Source organism: Xyrauchen texanus, chromosome 29, assembly GCF_025860055.1.
Source record: "Xyrauchen texanus isolate HMW12.3.18 chromosome 29, RBS_HiC_50CHRs, whole genome shotgun sequence".
Taxonomy (NCBI): Eukaryota; Metazoa; Chordata; class Actinopteri; order Cypriniformes; family Catostomidae; genus Xyrauchen; species Xyrauchen texanus.
In genome coordinates, this window is record NC_068304.1 from 37,836,622 (window position 1) to 37,859,701 (window position 23,080).

The following is a 23,080-nucleotide window of genomic DNA, read 5'->3' on the forward strand; positions in this document are numbered from 1 at the left end:
GCAGACTAACAGGTCTTTGAGGGTCAGAATTCTAGCTGATAGACAGGTGTTCAAATACTTATTTGCAGCTGTATCATACAAATAAATAGTTAAAAAATCATACATTGTGATTTCTGGATTTTTTTTTTAGATTATGTCTCTCACAGTGGACATGCACCTACGATGACAATTTCAGACCCCTCCATGATTTCCAAGTGGGAGAACTTGCAAAATAGCAGGGTGTTCAAATACTTATTTTCCTCACTGTATATATATATATATAATTTATTTTATTTTTTTTAAATGTATGTATTATATATTAGAATTATTACAAATAATTAATAACATAATGGTGTGTGTGTGTATCTATATATATATATATATATATATATATATTACACTCACCTAAAGGATTATTAGGAACTCCATAATAATACTGTGTTTGACCACCTTTTGCCTTCAGAACTGCCTTAATTCTACGTGGCATTGATTCAACAAGGTGCTGAAAGCATTCTTTAGAAATGTTGGCCCATATTGATAGGATAGCATCTTGCAGTTGATGGAGATTTGTGGGATGCACATCCAGGGCACGAAGCTCCGTTCCACCACATCCCAAAGATGCTCTATTGGGTTGAGATCTGGTGACTGTGGGGGCCATTTTAGTACAGTGAACTCATTGTCATGTTCAAGAAACCAATTTGAAATGATTCGAGCTTTGTGACATGGTGCATTATCCTGCTGGAAGTAGCCATCAGAGGATGGGTACATGGTGGCCATAAAGGGATGGACATGGTCAGAAACAATGCTCAGGTAGGCCGTGGCATTTAAACGATGCCCAATTGGCACTAAGGGGCCTAAAGTGTGCCAAGAAAACATCCCCCACACCATTACACCACCACCACCAGCCTGCACAGTGGTAACAAGGCATGATGGATCCATGTTCTCATTCTGTTTATGCCAAATTCTGACTCTACCATCTGAATGTCTCAACAGAAATCGAGACTCATCAGACCAGGCAACATATTTCCAGTCTTCAACTGTCCAATTTTGGTGATCTCTTGCAAATTGTAGCCTCATTTTCTTATTTGTAGTGGAGATGAGTGGTACCCAGTGGGGTCTTCTGCTGTTGTAGCCCATCCGCCTCAAGGTTGTGCGTGTTGTGGCTTCACAAATGCTTTGCTGCATACCTCGGTTGTAACGAGTGGTTATTTCAGGCAAAGTTGCTCTTCTATCAGCTTGAATCAGTCGGCCCATTCTCCTCTGACCTCTAGCATCAACAAGGCATTTTTGCCCACAGGACTGCCGCATACTGGATGTTTTTCCTTTTCACACCATTCTTTGTAAACCCTAGAAGTGGTTGTGCGTGAAAATCCCAGTAACTGAGCAGATTGTGAAATACTCAGACCGGCCCGTCTGGCACCAACAACCATGCCACACTCAAAATTGCTTAAATCACCTTTCTTTCCCATTCTGACATTCAGTTTGGAGTTCAGGAGATTGTCTTGACCAGGACCACACCCCTAAATGCATTGAAGCAACTGCCATGTGATTGGTTGATTAGATAATTGCATTAATGAGAAATTGAACAGGTGTTCCTAATAATCCTTTAGGTATATATATATATATCATTTTTTTGTGTCTTGCATACAAAAGATATGATTACCAAATGTTGGCTTCTATCTTTTAACTCACAAAGACATCTCCTCGAAATTTTCTCAAGGTTCCATCATCACACAACACAACTTCCTCTCAATAGCAGTCAGGTATTGCTGTAAAAAGTATTATTATAATAGCACATAACATTATAGTAATATTACGTATAACACCACCTACCAGTGCTGCTTCTGTCCTGTATTAGCCTACCTGCCATTTATCAATGAACATTTTCCTTATTATACTGTAGATTTTGAATCTACTTCTCTCTATAGTGCATTTTTTGACTAATCTGTTACCACCTCACTCTTTTTTTTTCTTTTTTTTTAAACGGTGGTTCACACAAATGAAGTGTTGATAGGTCCATCTGGAAAGCAACCAGTATTGTGGGTGACTCCCACACACCCCTCACACAAACTCTTCACCCTCCTGCCGTCTGGCAAGAGGTACCGAAGCATTCGGGCTCTCACGGCCAGACTGTGTAACACCTTCTTCCCCCAAGCCATCAGACTCCTCAATACTCAGAGACTGGACTGACACATACACACACACACGAGTCCTGAGTTGCACTTTAATTATTGTCACTTTATAACTGGCTGCTACCTCAATAACTGCTATGTGCATAGAACAATATCTCATGTTATGTTTACATAAAAATGATGATTTTTACAAATAAAAACCAGGCAATTTTGGCTCATTTTGAACTCAACCCCATCACACCAACCATTTTGCTCCACACATATGTGAGATTATTAATCAGTGACATTATTAAGTGACATCATTCTGCTTTCTTCAACAGCCTGGATTAGAAACAGATAAGAAATGTCATAATTCGTGTTCATATATAGAAGTTGCCTTTTGTCAGATAGGTACGGTCAAGCTCAACAATTCAACCCCATCACATGAAATTTAGACATTAAATCAGTACGTTTCAAAATTATATTTGAATCCATATACTGTATATCTAATTTATTTATTATTGCATGCATGCTATATGGTCTTCTGTCCTACACCAAAGAACAGTGGCCATTTTGAGCATAAAACACAACCCCGTCACACACAACCCTGTCACGTTTCCTCACTGTGATGGGGTTGAGTAATTCAACACATTTACAAATATGCAACACAAATATAAAATAGTCAATATATTATACATTACAAATACTACATGTTTACTTGAATGAAACATGGTGTTAAAAATATGTGGTTGCAAGTCACCTAGAGGTTAGAGAATTGTGATGGGACGAGTGTGACAATACTAGGGAATACTTTAAATGGGAACATGGTTAAAAATCAATGTATTGCTTGACATGTTAAGGGCTAGCACAGACAGTAAGGGGTTTAGTTAAAATCTGAATTACATTTTTTCTTAACAAAACTGATGCGATCAAATGCACATAATTTGCCTATTTATAGCTTCAACAGCTGGAGAAAACTGTCATAAATGTTATATTTGTAGTCATTAAATTGGGGACACATGAGCAGTAGGTGGATGTTTATTATATAACCAGATTTGTGTGGAATAATTTTCAAACCACTTCCTTTATGCCCGTCCAAATCAGAAAAAAAATTACAAAAGAAAATGTGTGCATAATGTTGTGGAGTATTCAGACAATTAATCAAATGTAGTTGAAAAAACAAATACTGTCTTTCCAAGTCGAAATACTGAATCCCAGGAATGACAGGAGATTAATGCTGATTGATAACTCAAATAAACTAAACTCATCATATCAAACTCTTCACAAACATTTCACAAAATGTGCAGCACAGTAACCTCACCATCACTTTGGATGTAAAGCCTCTGCTAAATGGCAAGGAAGCGTGTTTGTTTAGTTTGAAGGCTAAACTCTACTGTCTTCTAGTGCTCACAGCCACACAAGTATCCTAACAGGTCTCCCAGACAGCCTATCTTTGAAATTTCACCAAACTGTATAAGAGGAGCCCTCCTTAAGACACTATGCAGATTTTTTTATGATGACAGAAAATCTGTGCACACAATTCTATCATATAAAGGCTTCTCACATTTCAAAAATCGCACTCGATTTATATTAAAGGGGTCATGACATGGTTTTTTTATTGTATTATTATGTTCCCTTAGGTGCAATTATAGTATTAATATATTTTTTTTAAGAAAAACTTTTAAAATCTAGTGATTTATGACCTTTTCCCACCCTGTTTCTCATCCTCTGATTCAAACAGTCTGTTTTGGGGGCGTTTTCCATTTAAGACTTCAGTGTTAACGCCCACTGTTATGATTGGCTAACGTCAGTGCCTATGTATCAATTATTGACGCCCCCAGCCAGAACAATATGCAAGTAAACTAAGTAAAAACACTGTGATTATTCATAATGAATGAAATTGCGCTTTAAAAAGTAGTTTAAAGTTTAAAATAGATTACTTACAGTTTGCGTCGTCGTTGTTCCCAGAATAGTCGGCACGGACTTATCTTTGAGCAACAGTTTTCTGGCAAAGCCAGCATCATATTGAGATTTGTTCTCAACACAGTCATCCTTAAAATGTACAGAACAAACGCTTAAGTTAACACTGCCGTGACTGGGTCGTCCGCAAAAAATAAACTGCATCCATTTTTCCCTGACGCCTGGATCTTTCGGCAGCTTATTCAGAGGTTTTGTTTGACCACAGCCAGGAACAGCACATCTGTGTGGCATCGTAATTTTCCTGTGCACAAGTAGTCTCTGTCAGAGCTCGCTGTCCATCGACTGAACACTTGTGAGGCGCACGGCGATACTGAAATGAGCGTAGTTGTCTTGCGCTTATAAGCGTAGTTATGTTGTGCTGGAGGCGGTCATATGCAAACGCTGTTACGTCACTTCTAACCGACACGTCACTTCTAACCATGAATCCAGAACGAGCTGTATTTTGAGCTTGATTAAATAAATGATTCGTTTAGAATGGGGAGGACGTCTTAAAATATTAAACTTGCAGGACGTTTTAATGATACAAAGACCTCTTATATACCAAAAGATCAAGGCAAATTTGGTTTCTCATGTCATGACCCCTTTAATAAGTAATATTAGTGATATAACATTATATATGTGTATATTCATTATACATTCATATATATTCATGTTTCATATTAAAATAATAAGTAACCAGGACATAAGATTTATAACATGCATAGAGTTAAATTATCTAAAATATCTCGGTTTTGAAATTCAGTATGATTTTCCTATCATTTGGAATGTAAAACATGTTAGTCGTAGATAATATTACTATCTGAAAAACTTCTCCAAATCAGGAAATAACCACTAAGCAGATGCAAAAATAATCCCTGTGTCAAAGAAACAGATTTCTGCCATTCTTCTCGTCTTTAGCTGGTAGAACCAGTCAGACAACAACATGTAAAAAAGAAAGTGTCCACCCTGTTCTCGTATATACTGTTGCACACAGTGCGATTTCATCAGATATGGCTCACACCATGGCACTGCTGCTGATTAGCTTGGCTCTCTCTGTGGGCTCAGCCGTAGGTTTCTATGGGGGGTCTTTGACTTTCACGCCAGGAAAAAGATATCCAGATGGATTATTGGAGGTAAGTTCAGTGTAATACCTTTGAACTAATTTATTAATATTAACCTAATGTAATGATGTATATTCCTTTGCATTTGTTCTATTTGTAGTTATTGTATTTGTCGTTGGAGTCCAAAAATTGACATTAACTACATTATAAGTAACTAGTAATCTAAACAGATTAAATAAGTTAATATTCTCTGTGTAACTTCCAGGAGTGGTTCTGGGGTCCCTGGTGCAACCCCCAGGTGGCCACCCTAAATTCTCGATTTCAATCCTACATAGAGTTCAATATCCCCACATCAAAATGAATAGACCAAAAAAAGTATATTTAAACAAAGCTTCAATGCATTATGACTGCATAATGATATTTTGCGGGGTCAAGTTTAACTTAAAGGGGACCTATTATGCAAAATTCACTTTCACATGGTGTTTGAACATAAATGTGTGTTGGCAGCGTGTGTGAACCACCATATAATGATACAAATTCACCCAGTCCTTTTTAATCACCATTAATCATAAGCACTGTCTCAGAACAAGCTGTTCGCATATTCTGTACAAAGTGACGCCACTTTGTACAGGCCCCGCCCACGACTGCCGACGGACATGTTTGTTTGTGTGTGCTTCGTTATAGCGCATAGCGAACGTTGTAACAGTGTTTGTGTCTGTGTGTTGCACATCCATCTTTGCAAATCTGCTGAAAAAACTCTACAACCATTAAATAAATGTATCAAATGACCATTCGGACACTTCCTGGTTCATTTTCAAAATTGTTACTTCTGACGGAGTCTCTCCCTCATCAGTGTCTGACTCCGGTTCAAACATATAGGGGTGAACACCACTATTTTCGCTGTCAGTCATATTGCTTATGATGTCTAGTTATCCGAAGCAGATATGTCAAAACTCTGCTCTGTTCTGGATATGGGGCGGGCAGCACCAGCTCATTTGGATTTAAAGACACACACACACACACACACACACACACACACACACACACACACACACACACACACACACACACACACACACACACACACACACACACACAAACAAACAGCTTATTTTTATTCCCACCCAGAAATTGCCATTTTCAACATGGTATAATAAATGATCTGTGGGGTCAGACACATTCTGGGGACACCAAAGATTTAAATTACATCTTGTGGGGCATAATTGGTGCCCTTTAAGTTCAATATTAATTAAATATTCACTTCAGTGTTAGTTTCAATTCTTTGGACCTGTCAGCTTCAGTTTCAGTTCTACTTAATGTGGATTATATGCGCTGGAGTAAATGTAAGAGTAAGTTAAGTTACTTTTATAGCGCAATTTCCCACATTATTATCACAAATCCTGATCTGGATCTGATTTTCTGTCTTATTGAATGCACACGATCCCAACTCGATAGAGATCGCTCTTTTGTATTTGGCAAGCATTCATTATAAAATATTTTTTGTATGTGTTTCTGTCACATTTTCATTTCTGGAACAATATACAGCACACACTTATGTTATTTTTAATGAGGTGTTTTACCCACTGTCTTTAATTTAATGTTTTGCACTGTACAATGCAGAAACAAGACAAATGTAGTGCAAAAAGTTTGGCAAAACAAGCAATGAAGTGACTCATGAAACAGCATGCAGGAACAGATGTATAGAAACAGGTATAGAAACAACTGGCGCGCAGTTTAGCTTCACAAAACACATCTGGACTATCATGCTCATAAAAGCACACACAGGTGAAATGCACTTAACAACATCTTATCAAAGCACACCTGGATGATTTACTGGCATTAGTAAAAGAAACGCGCGTTCTAAAGTTTATCTATTAATTTATTTTCGAATGCTCACCTTTTGCTGCACTACCATGTTTGCGTAGCACATCCTCGTGCTTTCTGGCAATGTGACGCTTTAGATTCCAATATGAATCTTTGCTAACTCTCACAGTCTCTCCACACTCCCTTTCAATTTCTCCTCCCTGCTCGTTCTTAACTGTGATTTTTACTGTGCATTTATGCATAAGGCTCGCAACTTCCTTAAAACAATATTTGAACTCCATAACCAACCCACTATTGCTTTAGCTAATTCACCGATTCTCGAACTAGCAAATCACAATAGGGCATTCCGGGTAGAGCGAGCGCGCTGAGCGGACAGAGCGAGCGGAGCGGAATCTTCAGAAAGGCGCTCTCCGCTCAGGAGGAAGTATTGCCGCTCCGCTCCCCGCTACGCTCACGCTCCGCTACGCTCACATGCTCTGACAGGTATAAAGAAACAGCAGCGTGTAGATAACAAACACAACGTCATCTTTATGAACACCATTTATCAATCAAATACTTAACGTGCAGCACACCGATCACTAGGGAGAGGCACACAGGTGCTCAATAACGGAGAATTACGCTTAATATTAACAACTGCATTCTCTAATAAAAGGGCGCACACCAAGCGTGCTCAATAATGAATGCACATAAACACTGACAGACATAATAATGATTAAAAAAACACATTAAAGCCATCTTATTTGACACTTATAATTAAGATGCATGTAACTTTTTTAAACTCATAGTAATCGAGATTATTAATTTTAATATTAATGTAACCTATCATTAATTTTACCCAATACATTTGACTGCATTAGTCATTCTATAGAATGGTGGTGTGGTGGTGGAGTAGTCGGCTAAAGCACCAAACTGGTTATCAGAAGGTTACTGGTTCAATCCCCACAGCCACCACCATTGTGTCCTTGAGTAAGACACTTAACTCCAGGTTGCTCCGGGGGGATTGTCCTTTTAATAAGTGCACTGTGAGTCGCTTTGGATAAAAGCATCTGCCAAATGCATAAATGTAAAGAACAGCAATGGCAACATGGCTTAAAATTTGTGGGTAAAACCAGAATGTTAGGGTGTATTGACCTAATGAAACATCTTTAATTAATTGCATGTCCGCAAATATTAAAACAGCAAATTATATTTTATTTGTGTACAGGGGACATTTAAGGTGTAATACAGTTGCCCCCCTACAAGCACATCCATCCCTAAATGGTCTAGAACCGCCCCTGGCAACTTCAACAAAAGTGAAATATTAAATTGCCGAATTAGCTCATGATAGAGATGTTGGAAGAGAAAATGGGGCTAGTTGTCACACTCAGGGTAGATTTATTTTTGAAAGTCAATTTCTGTATCGGCACATACCTTAAAGTCTTGGCTACATAAAAAGCTGTATTGTACTTTTTTAACTATTTTTGCCCAGGGTAAAACATTGAACAAATCTTGGCCTAGAAGTTGTCACAATGGAAACCTGCCTTTAAATAGGCTATTACAGTAAATTGGCAAAAATAGAAAAGGTAACCAAAAATATCAAAATAATGCTTTGGCCATTAACAAACTCTGTAAAATGACAACATTTAAAACATATGCTCGGACCTGACATTTATGAGGAAAACACACACACACACACACACACACACACACACACACACACACACACACACACAATTTTAGTTTGGAGGATTTGCAAAATTCACATAAATGTTGTTATTGAACACAGGTTTTGAACTAGGTGATTGATACCAACATAAAATCCACTGCTTGAGGCATTTGCGTAGTTTGACTTTTGACTCAAACCCTAACAGTTACTGTGTGACAACTAGCCCCAACCTGCCCTGTATGTTTCTTGCAGATGAACTTTTACTACAGAGAGTCCAATAGGGGGCCTTGTGGGTCTTATCTTAACTGGGTCTGTGAGAGTGGAGGCTGTAGCTACCTCCCATACACATCACTGATCACAGATGTGGTGACAGATCAGGACCAAGATCAAAACCTGTGGTGCCAGTCGGAGGGCCACATGACCACCAACGTCACCAACAATGGCCCCTTCATTCTGGGGTAAGATCACAAAGATCCTGTTTTTTTTATTGATGTTTTAATTAATTTGTATTAATATTATTGTCATTAGAGTTAAACGTTACAATTATTAACGTATACAGAATTAATATGCTCTGCCTTATATTGTGACAAAATGCAGATTGTAATAACCATAAACGGTTATTTTACAGTTATAAATATTTAGGTCAAAGTATTCCAATTAAAATATCCCAACCATGGTTACCCTAAAATTCCATTAACCTCTTCATTCACAAAAACTTTCTGTAAAAAAGAAGAAGAAGAATTTTTTTTATAGATTAGTAATTTTTTGTAATAATTTTGTAATTATTATATAATCATTAAAATCAGTTACAGCTAATTTTGGAAGATTTATGTATTATTATAACATGTAATAGTGCATATGATTCGATTTTGTATTATTTTATACTGTAATTTACTACATATGATAATGGTATTATCAGCATAAGAGTTTCCTTAATATTTTAATGCAATTACATGGACTCTAACAGCTGCTCTATGATCAAATATGTCTTTCAGTGACTCTGGTTGTTGCTGGGAAAATAATGTTCATGATGTTGGTGGATGGACGTTTCACACTCGTGTTGACACAGGACAACGGTCGGACACTCAGTCTCCAAACAGATCTCCTGTTTCGGCAGCAGTATCAACTATAAGGTGTGTGCTCTATAAAATTACATAATAAAAATAAATACAGCTATTAAAACTAAAAAACACATTTTACAGTCGAAGTTGAAACAAAGTGATAAACAGCAGCAATGTTTTTTCTTTCCCTTAAAAAAAGACGGTAAATGCTATTTAAACTAGAGTATTCATGTTGACTGTCTGAACAAAACATTTACTCAGAGACGCGCTACAAAAAAATGCCATTAAAGGGATAGTTCACTTAGAAATGTGACTCACCCTCATGCCATCCCAGATGTGTATGACTTTCTCTTTTCAGCAGAACACAAACCAAGATTAAGTGTGTGTGTGTGAGAAATAGATCAAACTTTAAGTCCTTTTTTTACCATGAATCTCCACTTTCACTTTCACATTCCTCTTCTTTCGTGCATATCGCCACCTACTGGTTGGGGCTGGTTAAAGGTGAAGATTTATAGAAAAATAGGACTTAAATATTTATCTGTTCCCCACCCATATCTATCATATCGCTTCAGAATATATGGATTTAACTCTTATGGATTACTTCTATGCTGCCTTGGGTGATTTTTGAAGAGTCAAAGATCTGGTCACCATTCACTTGCATTGTGAGAATCAACAGAGCTGAAATATTTGGGGGGGGAAAAATAATTTGTGTTTTGCAGAAGAAAGAATGTCATACACATCTGGGATGGCATGAGGGCAAGTAAATGATGAGAGAATTTTCATTTTTAGGTGAACTGTTCCTTTAAGCAATAAGGAACAAGAGCTGACGTGATTACAAACGATGTTCTTTAACTGTGTATATATTAAAATTACAGCACAACCTTTTAAATACACATTATTGCTTTTCAGTACTACTGATAATAAAGTGGCTAATAGCAATATTAAAGATACAATTTTATTTAGAAAATACTATACACTAAGAGATATTTTCCCTGGTGTGTAAACTAGCCTCTATCTGTGACATAGTACACTGAAGCTACTGTCGGTGAACAGCTGTATCACAGTTGTTTTAGCATGGCTGGGATGCTGTACCATCCAATCAGCATTCAGGACCAAAACTACGCATTTTATAATTATAAATACTGTATATCACATTTACTGTCTATAAAACCATAATACAGCTTGCATCATCTTGTCTTTGATAATGGTTTGTAATCAGGGTTCCTCAGAACTGTTTCCAGAGCTTTCCGCTGATGGCCCATGACCCAGATGGAGATGTTGTGAGATGCAAGTTTAGCGAGGCCAACTGCTCATCGTGTCATCAACACCAAAACATACATCTTGATGAGGTAATGTTCTCTGATGCCGCACTGATGGTTCACATTCTTCATGCATATCACCACCTACTGGTCAGGGCTGAGCAAAGATGGACCTTTATAGTAAAAAAGGACCCACACCTATCATGTCCTTTCAGAATATATAGATTAAACCGCTGGAGTCGTGGATTACTTTTATGCTGTCTTTATGTGTCTGGACCTTCAGATTTCTGGCCACTATTCACATGCATACTCTTATGACTTATTAAATGTATTTTGTATTGTGTCTAGGGCTCATGCACACTGCACAGAAACGGTTCAATGGCTCTTGGTCTGCATGTGTTCGAGCTAATGCTGGAGGATTATCCTGTTTCAGACATCACTGTGACAGACGGAAATGGGGTCTCCTCAGTCAGTAGTGCTTTTAATCTGACTGTCAACACTAACCCAACTTCACTTAGCCGAGTGCCTCTGCAGTTTGGAGTTGAGAGTAAGTGAGAATCATTGCATTATCTGCTATGAGTCAAACAATATTAAGTGCAATAAAACAGATGTACATTTGTAATTTGGGAAGCATTAAGGAGCTTGAATATATAAGTTAGTCTAAGCCTCAGAGCTTCGGCATACCCACACACGGCAAACTCCGTTCCATGACGGTCTGCTCTATATGCATAAACAAATATAAAATAGCAAGCATTGACAGAAATGGCCAGTTTCTTACATAGGTGTCACTTTGTTTTAAAAAGTGGTGGGGGCAGTTTGGGGCAGTTTGTTGACCTCACAATGTGGCTCAAGAACTGGACATGTTTCCTCTGACACTTCTGACAAGCTATTTCAAAAAATGGCAGGGACATGTCCCACCTGTAAGGTTTCTTATCACATTTGCTGACTTTACAATGCAATACAGTGAGCACATTTAAGGAAGATCCAATCATTCAATTTGCAGGTCATTTGCAATAAAGTGTGCCAGGTTGGCATGAAATCTTTTATAGAGTAAGATTTAAGCATTTTTCAGCATCAATAAGCATGAATGTAGCAGAAACAAAGCTTTATGTCTGTGAAATAAAATGTTTTTATTTTCACAAAATTTCATTGAGCGCGTTAACATGCACGCTTTTACACCAGTTATGCTTAAACTCTCTGTCTCATCATTTACCCACCCACCCACATCTGCCATCCCAGATGTGTATGACTTTCTTTCTACTGCAGAACACAAATTAAGGTTTTTAGAAGAATATCTCAGCTCTGTAGGTCCATACAATGCCAGTGAATGGTGACAAGAATCTTCAAGCTTCAAAAAGCAAATAATGACATCATACAAGTAATCCACACAACTCTTGTGCTATAATTCATGTCTTCAGAAGCAATATAATAGGTGTGGGTGAAAAATAGATAAATATTTAAGTCCTTTTTTACTAAATCTCCACTTTCACTTCTTCTTTTGTTTTTTTGGTGATTCACATTCTTCATGCATATCGCCACCTACTTGTTGGAGCTGGTCAAAGGTGGTGATTTACAGTGAAAAATGTCTTTAATATTGATCTGTTCCTCATCCACACCTATCATATTGCTTCAGAAGACATGGATTTAACCACTGGGGTCTTATGGCTTACTTTAATGTAAACACCTTTACTGGCGTTCTTAGCAGCTTATCCAATGTGCTCAAGTTTTTTGTGTGGATTATGTGGCTCATTCTGAGAATCAACATAGTCTCATGTAAACAAGGTTTTAGTGCCAAAGAAGACCACACATGATTTTAAGATCCAATGCCCTTATAAACAGGATAATTTCATTTATTATTTTGTCTTGTGGAATATACTGAAATGATTGTTGTGAGGCTTCTTCTGGGCTGCAGCCTACCAAATAAAAACAAACGCTAAACTAAAATAAAAAGCAGTTTTTAGTGAAAATGTGTAGCAATTTCATTTATAAAATATATACATTTATAAGTGATAAAGAAATGACTGAAAATCACAGCTGCATGGTAAAGATTGTAGACTAGTATGATTATTTGCATCCACAGTCATCATTAACCCAAATGTGATGTTCTTAAATGTTCTTAAAAAGATAGTACACGCAAACATTGTAATCCTGTTATATTTTACTCACCCCAAACCTACATGGTGTTATTTCTGTCTGTGGAGCACAAAATAACATTTTAGGCAGACTGTTAGCCTCAGTCACCATTTAATTTCATTGTATAGAACAAAATAGAGTCAATGAAGCGAAGTGTATAGTAAATCTCATTGTGTTTGTGCGTTTCTGTGCTTTAATTGTGTTTATACTGTCTTGCAGTTCTTCCGCCAGTTCAGGGTTGTGTACCAGGTGTGAACAAGCCAAGTTTCTTGACACCGACTCCCTTGCATGGAGAGGAACATCATGCCGCTGTGGGACACGCTCATGAGATCACCCTTCGAGCCCAAAGCTCGGACATCAGGTCTCAAATATATTTGTTGTTCTTCAAAACAAAACAAAACACATTCCCCACTCTTTATTCTGACTAATTGGAGCCCAAAAGTAAAAGTAAAAGTAGCCCAGTTCTTTAGTAATCTTTATGAAAATCTTTGTCAGCACAGAAATTCTTTTAAATGTATCTCTAGATCAGGTTGAATACCTTGACATGCTCAATTGATAATGTTTGATTTAGCAAACTAGTTTTACTAGATAGTCGCTTGAGTAAATATATGTTATCTGATCTTACATCTCTCGTGTAGCATCTTTGACTTCCAAGTCAGTGGCCCCTCTAATATGTCTAAAACCCTGAGAAATGAGGATCATGGGGTTACCGTGGCAACACTAAGCTGGACGCCACAGGAAATGGATCTGTATCGTCACGTACCTGTGTGTTTCACAGCAGAGACCCTTCACAGGTAAAATGAGGTTTGTCTTTAAGCTGTTTGGCTATTTGTGTAGCCAAACAGATCATCTCTGTAAATTGTCTAAAGAGCTCTTTTTTGTCTGTGTTTTCTTAATTAGCCAATCAGAGATGAGATGCATTGTTGTGGTTGTGGCAAAATCGAAGGTTCTATCAGGTAATATATATTTATTTAATTTTTTACTGAAGCATAAGCTACTTTACCCAAATACACTGACATGAATGCGTAGAAACACATATTTTAACATCGTGGTACAATTGAATGCACTAAATGTGTGCTCTTGCGTTAAAATGGGAGTGGTGGTGGCATAGTGGGATAAAGCACATAACTGTTAATCAGAAGGTCGCTGGTTCGATCCCCACAGCCACCATCATTGTGTCCTTGAGCAAGACACTTAACTCCAGGTAACTCCGGGGGGATTGTCCCTGTAATAATTGCACTGCAAGTCACTTTGGATAAAAGCATCTGCCAAATGGATAAATGTAAATGTAAAAGCAATATGGCAGTAATAATCCTCAGTACCTCAAGGGTGCAATAGAGTTACCTTGTCATTAAAACGAATGTGTATTTTCAAGATAGTGGCCTGCTTCAGATAACTAACCTGCTCAGAAAGATCCTCTACAAACTGTTCTTCTGCCATAACTGTAGCTGACTTGAAAGAGAAAATTAACAAGAAGAGTTTACAATAATTCCTATGATATTGTCGTTTGCAATGTGGTCGAAATCGAGCTTGAGTAGCTAGAAGCATTATGTTCATGTTCTTGTTCATGTAATTCTAAGCCTTAAAGCCGAAACATACTCTACGCAAGTGCAGGAAGGCAGGAACTTCTGGCTACACAAATTTTGTCCTTTGTTATATTCCAAAATGTGTCAGATTGCAATTCAAAATGATGCCACAAGGGATGCTGTAGTTATAGTGTGCTTACTATTTTTTTTTATCTGCAATTTGGCAAACCCAATTCCCAATGCTCTCTAATTCCCTGTGGTGGTGCCAGGGCAATTTCTGAGCATATGGAGGCCATTAGCGAAATCCAACTTGGTGGAAATAACATCTTCAACACAGCCAATAAAACATTTATTGCAGTTACATTCTCTCTTCTGTCTCGGGCCACAAGGGGGCACCCTATAACTGTCTAATCTAGCAATCACAATCACAAAATTTTAATGGCAAATTACCCGAATAACAACACATGCAGTTTAATGGCACAGACTTTTGAATGTGTGTCTATCACCTCCTTGAGTACTATGATTTGTTACCGCCACAGTAATGCAAGAATGCACGTTAAGCGTGTTCAACTGGACCGTGCAATGGCAATATGTTGGCTAAGAGCTCACATCTGCATACGTTTACTTACGAAAAGTATGTTTCTAGCATTGTTTTTTTAATGTATGAAAAAACAGGGTATGTTAAGTTAAGCTAGATTGGTAAAACTTGTTAAAATGTATTAATATGTATTAAGGTGAAGCAGAGGTATCCTGTGGGGATAACAGTATTAGCATTGTAGTAAGTAAAGCATCCATGGAGGCCATTGACCAGAACTGGCTCCAACTGAGAGATCCCACCTGCTCTCTTACCTCAAATGAAACCCACATCCTGGGCACAATGTCTCTCAACACCTGTGGCACTACAGTGGAGGTACAGTAACTGCCATCTGTGTTCTTCAAAGTAAACATGTAGGACATTTGTAGTAACTCTCTGCACAGTAGGGGAAAAGACGGGCAGTTGAAATGCATTTTATCACAAATAAAATATTGTGAGGACACTTAGTTAGCTTATGCACAAAGTTTTGATTAATTGGAAACCCTAATAAGTTGACTCTACTCAACTGATTGAGTAAACTCATTTCCTCAGTTGAATTGAGTAACAGTGTCTCCAAAACTTGTGTAAGTAATTTCACTTAACTTGGTGTTAGTATAGAATGAACTTCACTATTTATAAGATACAAGTAGATTTAACTCAGATTTGCTATTTAGATATAGTTGTTTCAACTTAATAAATTTAATTGATTGGACTCAAATTTAGGTCTTACAATAACACATCTTAAATAATGAAGATTATTACTGATTCTGAGATAATGTTAACAGGGTCCAACTTGACCAAAGGAGACAGAAAACCCTAGTGGGGATACTGAAACAACTATTTGCAACAAAACATAGCACTACAAAATAACTACAGTGAAACCTCTATGAATTCTATATAACAACTATTTAAATGCCCCCATATGTTGACCAAGGAAACGTAATTAAAAAATACAAGAGCAAGGCATTGTGGGTATTCCCCATAGCCTCAATTTTGTACTCAATTGTTTGAGTTCATAACACTTAAATTCTTAAAGGAACTTTGATATTTGAGTTATTGTCCCATAACTTGACATTTGAAGTAATGTATAATTGAGACTTAGGGAATAACTTGATATTTCCATTTATGACAATGTTAGAGTTTACAGTACTTTTGAATTGAAACCAATTTTGAAGCAGATATTTCTATTTGTTTTATTGCTATATATATATATATATATATTTATAGGCCTAATCAGAAAATTATTAGGCTGCTTTGTTTACCTTTTAAAAATTTGTAAGTATAAGCATCATATAAAACCACAAAATGAACCATAGATTTTATTATGTGGCTACTATTACAACTATTACAATATGGACACTACAGTAATGCTGTAGCAAAACCATGGTTAACTGTATTAAAACCTTGGTTACTGCCAAAAAAAAAAAAAACATGGTTACTACAGTCATGGTGAATACAATATTACTACAGTAAATCCATGGGTAGTTTTCATGAGGGTATCGTTTATTAACAAGGATTAAAGATCATTGTCAATGTTTTAACAATTCTGAATTTAAATAAACCTGTAAAAACTGTCACACAAGCCCAGGTAAAGTTAGACCCTTGTGGTAAGATGCCCCATTTTACAATTTAAAGGTAAATGAACATTGTTTTTAAGGGGGGCATCTTACCCATCTTATCCTATTACATGTGAGCAGAATATTTTTATTGTGCATCATTATCAATCAAGCTGTGATTTTGCCATATAATCTAAAAAGTGTGAAAATATAATTTAATTGTGTGTATTTTAGAATACATAAAATGTTAGCTCAGAAATGAGCTTTTGCAAGACACAAGAGTCGAATTTGAGATGTGCTGGAAATGACACTGTGGTGGGAATTTTCATGACTTTCGGATACAAATGGCATAATTAAAAAAAAAAAAAAAACTAGAACAAATATGTTCCTAGAAATCTGCTAAAGGGAGCTAAACGTTCCCAAAGTTAAAGAAACACCCATAAATAAGTATTAAAGCAGTGATATAATTAATTTGAGGTGTGCACTTACAGTATATGAGATATGGGTAAATTGAACTTTTCCTCGAGTTTTACAATCATCCTCACAGCAGGGGCGCTCTTGTATTAAATTCAATCTTATGATCCAGTCTTTCTAAAATAATTGTATCATTAATTTTGGCACATATGTTTCTTATGCCAATCAAAAATAAAAAAATAAAAATAAAATGGAAATAAACGTTACAATTGTCTCCAGTCTCCATTAATATTCTCTTCATTTTCTCTTCTTTCTGTTTCTACGTAAACCTTTTGTACATCACCATTCAGGACTCTGGAGATTTCATGGTCTTCAAAAATGAGATCAACTCCTTTGAGAACACGAATGCTGTCATCACCAGACATAATCAAGTAAAGATTGGCTTCTCCTGCCAATATCCCAAAATAGCCAGCGTCTCCAGCCACTATGTCAACCACAAGTCTGACTACATCTTCACTGAATCCAGCTTTGGCACTTTTGGTTACTCATTTGAAGTTTTCACAGACAACAACTTCAATAGTCAGGTAGATCCCAAACTGTATCCAGTGGAGGTGAAGCTCATGGAGATGCTCTACATGGGCATTGAAGCCCATTCCGCTCTCCCAGAGGTCAAACTCTTTGTCGAGTCCTGCAGGGCCACTCCAGAAGACAATCCATACAGTGTCCTCTATTACGACATCATCAAAGACGGGTGAGACTTCACATCATGAACAACATTCAAACACACGACAAATGGTGCAATACCTATGGATGGGGTTTGTTCAAACAGTCTCACCTTTTACTGTCCCATAACCAATTGGACGAAGTACATTCACCGTACACAAAGCTTGTGATTAAAACTGCTAGAGGAACTTAATTTGCTAAGTTAATAAGACAAACAGGCTACTAACAACAAGGTTTCGCTTTCAAACCCAGTCAAAAGCAGGTTGGACTCAGTAATGTCCAAAATTCAACCTTCTTTTGTTGCACACTTCACAGTGGCTTTCTTCTAAACCATTTATCGTCTTACTGTGGCAGCAGGTGTGGCTCAGTAATGTGTGAAACACGTATGAATGCTAACATCACCCTTTTTTTCAATGCACTGGTTCACATATCACTTATACCGTACTGAAGGAAAAATGATCTGTCAAATAATTGTAGTGTTTTTGTGACATGTCAAGCAAAGTACTTAATATGTAGAAACCTGTTCTGCTGCTAGGAGATCTTTATCTTTCTGCATATCACTTAAAATAAAAATGTGAATAAAATATGGTTTAATAATAAATAAAAGAATTCCGAAACAGTTGGGAAAGTTTGAAAAATGCTAATAAAAACCAAAAAGAGTAATGTGTAAATTATACACTGTGAAACATCACCATTTCTTCTAATAACACTTATTAAGCATTTAGGCACTGAAGACACATGTTTTTTTAAGTTTAAAAAGTGGAATTTCCACCCATTCATCCATTATGCAGGTTTTTAGCTGCACAATTGTACGGGGTCTTCATTGCCATATTGTGCGCTTCATAATGCGCGACGCATTCTCAATTGGGGATGGCCAAGACGGCAGGAAGGCCAATCCAGCACCCGCACTCTCTGCTTATTCGGCCAGTATGTGGTTTTAAGTTGTCCTGCTGAAAATTCCGGGACATCCCTGGAAAAGGCGGTGCTGGATGGCAGTATATGCTACTCCAAAATGTTTACATATCTGTCTGGATTACTGGTGCCCTCACAAATGTCCGAGTTACCCATGCCATGGGCACTGACACACCCTGACATGCTAACATGTATAATGTTTTGTTAATATACTTTTGAAACAGTGTGTATTTTAGCATTTATGGACTCGCCCCATTTACTTCCATTGTAAGTGACTTAAAGTAACTGTGATATTTTTTCTGATGAGATGAGTTGAAATGAGTTCAAAGCACGCTATTGAGAGGGTATTATTTTCTAAGACATGAACACAGTAAACATATAGTTTTGCGTTTTCTCTCTAACCTCTTGGAATGTGTCATTACAGGTGCATTTTGGATGATACAGTCAAGGTGTATTCAAACAATTCCACAAAGTACGACTTTGAAATCCAAGCTTTCAAGTTCACAGGCGGCTTCGATGAGGTACTACAGATGCATGCAAATTAATGTTGTAAATTGAGTTCCACGCTGGAACATTAAACTACATAACAGACTGAAATTCTGTCGACAGGTGTACATAAGCTGCTCTGTGATTCTGTGCGCGGAAGGAAGCCCAAACTCCAGATGTGCCCAAGGCTGTCTTCAGCAAACCTCACACAAGCGCAGACGAGATCTGAACCAAGAAACAGCCATGCACTACATCACACAGGGTCCCTTGCGTGTGCTTAGACAAACGCACAATTCTGCTGCAGGTATATTAGAGATATCGTGATGATTAAAGTAGGAGTGATGCTACTATCTTTCATGTAACTGTATTGTTCTTTCATTTCGCATTTTCAGAAAAAGGAGGATCAGAACATGTCAGTACAAGCACTGGTGTCTTTGCAGGACTCTTCATTGTCTCCATTGTGGCACTAATTGGGCTTTTGGTATATAATGCCAAAAAATCAAAAGCACTTGACCGCATGCATCTATTGTCTGCTTTCTGAGATCATTTAATGCGCACAAACAACACCAAGGTTAAAGAAGTCTTTCCAGTTACAGTAAATTGAACAGTACAACAATAGCTTTGGGGTGGCTTGTGTTGTCCTATTGCTTTCTGTATGTTGCCTATTATTATTTTACACTGTTGTATTTCCTTCTTTTCTTTTTGGGGCAGTGATAAGGAAAATAAAATATAAACTTTATGTAAAACTACATATAAAATTTCTGTATTCTTGAAATAAAGCTCAAAAACATTAAATATGTTGGCTGTGCATTTATGATACATTTCTTTGCTTTCTTCAAAGAGCAAAAATACCCAATTTTGTTTTATTTAATCATGTGTGGATAAACTGAATCTGTTTTATTCACAATGTGAAATGCTGAACTCAAGGGCGTAGCCAGGACATTACATTTGGGTGGACCTCAACAAAAATGGATTGGCCCAGTTTTTGCCCAAATATATATATATATTATATATAGTGACTCCAGTCAGGCTTCCTAAGCAACCAATTGGCCTGTTTGCTAGGGTGGGTGAAGTCACACGGGGTAACCTCCTCGTGGTCACTATAATGTGGTTCTCGCTCTCGGTGGGGTGCGTGGTGATTTGTGCGTGGATGCCGCGGAGAATAGCGTGAAGCCTCCACACACGCAATGTCTCCGTGGTAACGTGCTCAACAAGCCACACGATAAGTTGGCGGTCTCATGCAACTGAGATTCATCCTCCACCACCCAGATTGAGGCGAGTCACTACGCCACCACAAGGACTTAGAGCACATTAGGAAAGGAGAAGAATGCTGTGTATTTGCATGCAATTCAACTTATTTTTAACTTAGTTTTACTTACTACAATACTTTTCAGGTCGCATACCCAATTTTATGTGCTGCTGTATATTACTGTGTTAAGCCCATACATCGAAACCAACATGACGAAAACACACACAAACAGTTTTGTACCCTTTTTAAGATTTATGCATTTCTATTTCATAACAAAATTCCATCAAATTGAAATGTGGAATTTTTAATTAAATTAATTAATTTAATATATTTAGTATTTATTTTATTAAAGATTACTTTATTCAATTTGATGTAAATCTGTTATGAAAATGTCTAAATCTTAAAATATTTATTTGTTTTTTGTTTTTTGAGTGCATTTATTAGTTTTTTGAGTGCTCGTTATTTATGGAGTAAATGGAAGTGGAGCGTAGTTCTTAGCGGGAAGACCAGCAGGTGTACATCATCACATCATTAGCTGGGTAACTCCTAGCCAATTGCACGTAAGCCATTGCTTCATAAGTCCGCTCACAATCTATCACATTGCTGTTTCGGTGTGCTAACACTGTAACCTCCACCTCCCCACCACCACCAGTTGAGCCCTGTCCCGCAGGGGGGTAGGCTCCTCGCCCCTGCCTCCTATCTCCAGCAGGACATGACGGTTCCGGGTACAACTCCCTCGGACTGCCGGACGGGGCCTACACAAAAGAGAGCGACATCACCTCCCGTTTTACATCTATCAAATAAATAGCATCTCAAACTTTCTAGAAGGTTAAAAAAAACTTAATGAACTTGAATGAAAAATGAACTTGAACGCAATACTAATTACAGTATTATATGTTTAGATTATTACATGTATAAATACATTTTCCCAGAAAGTTATTATAGACATTTTGCAATGATTTTTATTTTTGTAATTTCCCGTTTTTTATTTTTTATTTACCATAAATGTTTGCCAACAAAACTGAAATCATATAATCTTACTAAAAGGCTCTTGATGCTCAGCATAATAAAACATAATAAAAATAAATCTCAGGAATAATCTAGCATTCATTTCCTCCTAATACACTCACAGCATTTATGTGAAAGCAACACTTCCTGGTGACTGAAATAATATGACAGCAATGCTGCAGAAGCCACAGGGCTGAAACTTCACAAACATACTTTAAACTATGTATTTTGAGGAATTGAATGTCCTAAAATGACAAAAAGTCTCTCTTTGTCACTCTTTGTTTTTAGATCAATAATACATGATTATGGACCCATTTGGCTTCAGCATATTAGACAATGCCACTTTACAGTAAATACAGTCATACAGTATATTGCATAATCATGTTCTAGCGATGAAGACTGAAGGTAGCCATCACAGATATTATTTCCCTCATTATTTCTTTGTTAACATTGTTTCAGCTTTCTTTTTAACTTTCAGTACATAGCAATACATAGCACGTGATTGCGAGAAATTGAAAAGACAAAGAAGATTTTTTTCAACATACAAATACAGGCGGATGAATCAAGATAGTCCCGCCTGTCTTTGGAACAATGCACACACCCATGTTTAGCTGGTTTCATACATTTCTCAAATGTATTTCACATTTACTCATCACAAATGATTTTGTGTGCTTCAAGGAAATCGGAACTTTTGTATTGATTTTTTCTAAGTAATATTCCAGGTTCAATGCATTTATTGATTACCACAAAAATTAGCTTCAACTCGTCCCTCCATTTCTTTGAAAAAGCACAAATTGAGGTTATAGCGAGGCATTTATAATGGAAGTGAATGGGGGCCAGTTTTTGAAGGGGTTAAAGGCAGAAATGTAAAGCGTGTGATATTATAAAATCACTATACATACCATAATCATATTGACACATATTATTTACCTCTTGTGGAAGATAATACTTTTGAAACTATTTAAATGTTTGCAGATTGGACCCACTGTTAGTGCCTCACTGGAACCCAGACTGTTTTGCTTTTTTTAAAGAAAAGGAGGATGTAGATTATTTTTTTAAATATTATTATTTATTTTTCTTGTAGTAATAAAATTGCACAATTAAAAGTACAAAAATACAAGTTTTGATTGAAACAATTTTTCAACATGAAACTGGTTTATGAACTGTTTTCATTTATGATTTATGATTTAGATGTCATTAGATGTCAACTGTCATGTTTTATATGTTCTAAATGATACAATCAGTTTCATTTCTTGACACGGAAAATGAATCCTATCTTTAGTTTGCCCTTAAGACAACAATTTATCTTGATCTTTTTTCAGGGTTTTTGAGGATATAATACTATAATACTATCGCATTTAAGAAACACCTAAAATGCAACCATACAGAAAAGTGATGCAACAGTATACTGGCACACATGTACTTTCCATAGATAGACCTGTCAGTCACCAGGTGAAACAAAGCAAATATTTGCTTTTTAAAAGCAAGCAAGCTTGAAAAAAGATCTGATGATTGAAAAGCAAAATATATCTGATCAATGAAGGTACCAAGGGAAATTTGATGAATTGATCAATGTATAAAGGTCTGTAGGTAGGTCAAC

At 37.0% G+C, this 23,080-nt stretch overlaps 1 protein-coding gene across 1 annotated transcript; it reads left to right on the forward strand.

Annotated features, from left to right (window-relative positions):
- The first annotated feature begins 5,065 nt into the window (after positions 1–5,065).
- On the forward strand, positions 5,066–20,002 carry LOC127622689 (uncharacterized). The gene is made up of 13 exons (XM_052096720.1): positions 5,066–5,182; positions 8,832–9,037; positions 9,575–9,712; positions 10,860–10,989; positions 11,248–11,446; positions 13,252–13,393; positions 13,671–13,826; positions 13,933–13,988; positions 15,293–15,468; positions 17,453–17,853; positions 19,162–19,258; positions 19,347–19,527; positions 19,616–20,002. Exons 1-13 carry the CDS (start codon positions 5,072–5,074, stop codon positions 19,762–19,764), a joined length of 2,142 nt encoding a protein of 713 aa, XP_051952680.1. The 5' UTR covers positions 5,066–5,071; the 3' UTR covers positions 19,765–20,002.
- Positions 20,003–23,080: the final 3,078 nt, after the last annotated feature.

Excerpts from the sequence above, each read along its gene's own strand:
- LOC127622689 (XM_052096720.1), top strand. The coding sequence starts at position 5,072 with ATGGCACTGCTGCTGATTAGCTTGGCTCTCTCTGTGGGCTCAGCCGTA. Across the intron at positions 15,469-17,452 it reads CCTGTGGCACTACAGTGGAG|GACTCTGGAGATTTCATGGT; the intron begins GTACAGTAACTG and ends ATCACCATTCAG. Across the intron at positions 19,259-19,346 it reads TCACAGGCGGCTTCGATGAG|GTGTACATAAGCTGCTCTGT; the intron begins GTACTACAGATG and ends TTCTGTCGACAG.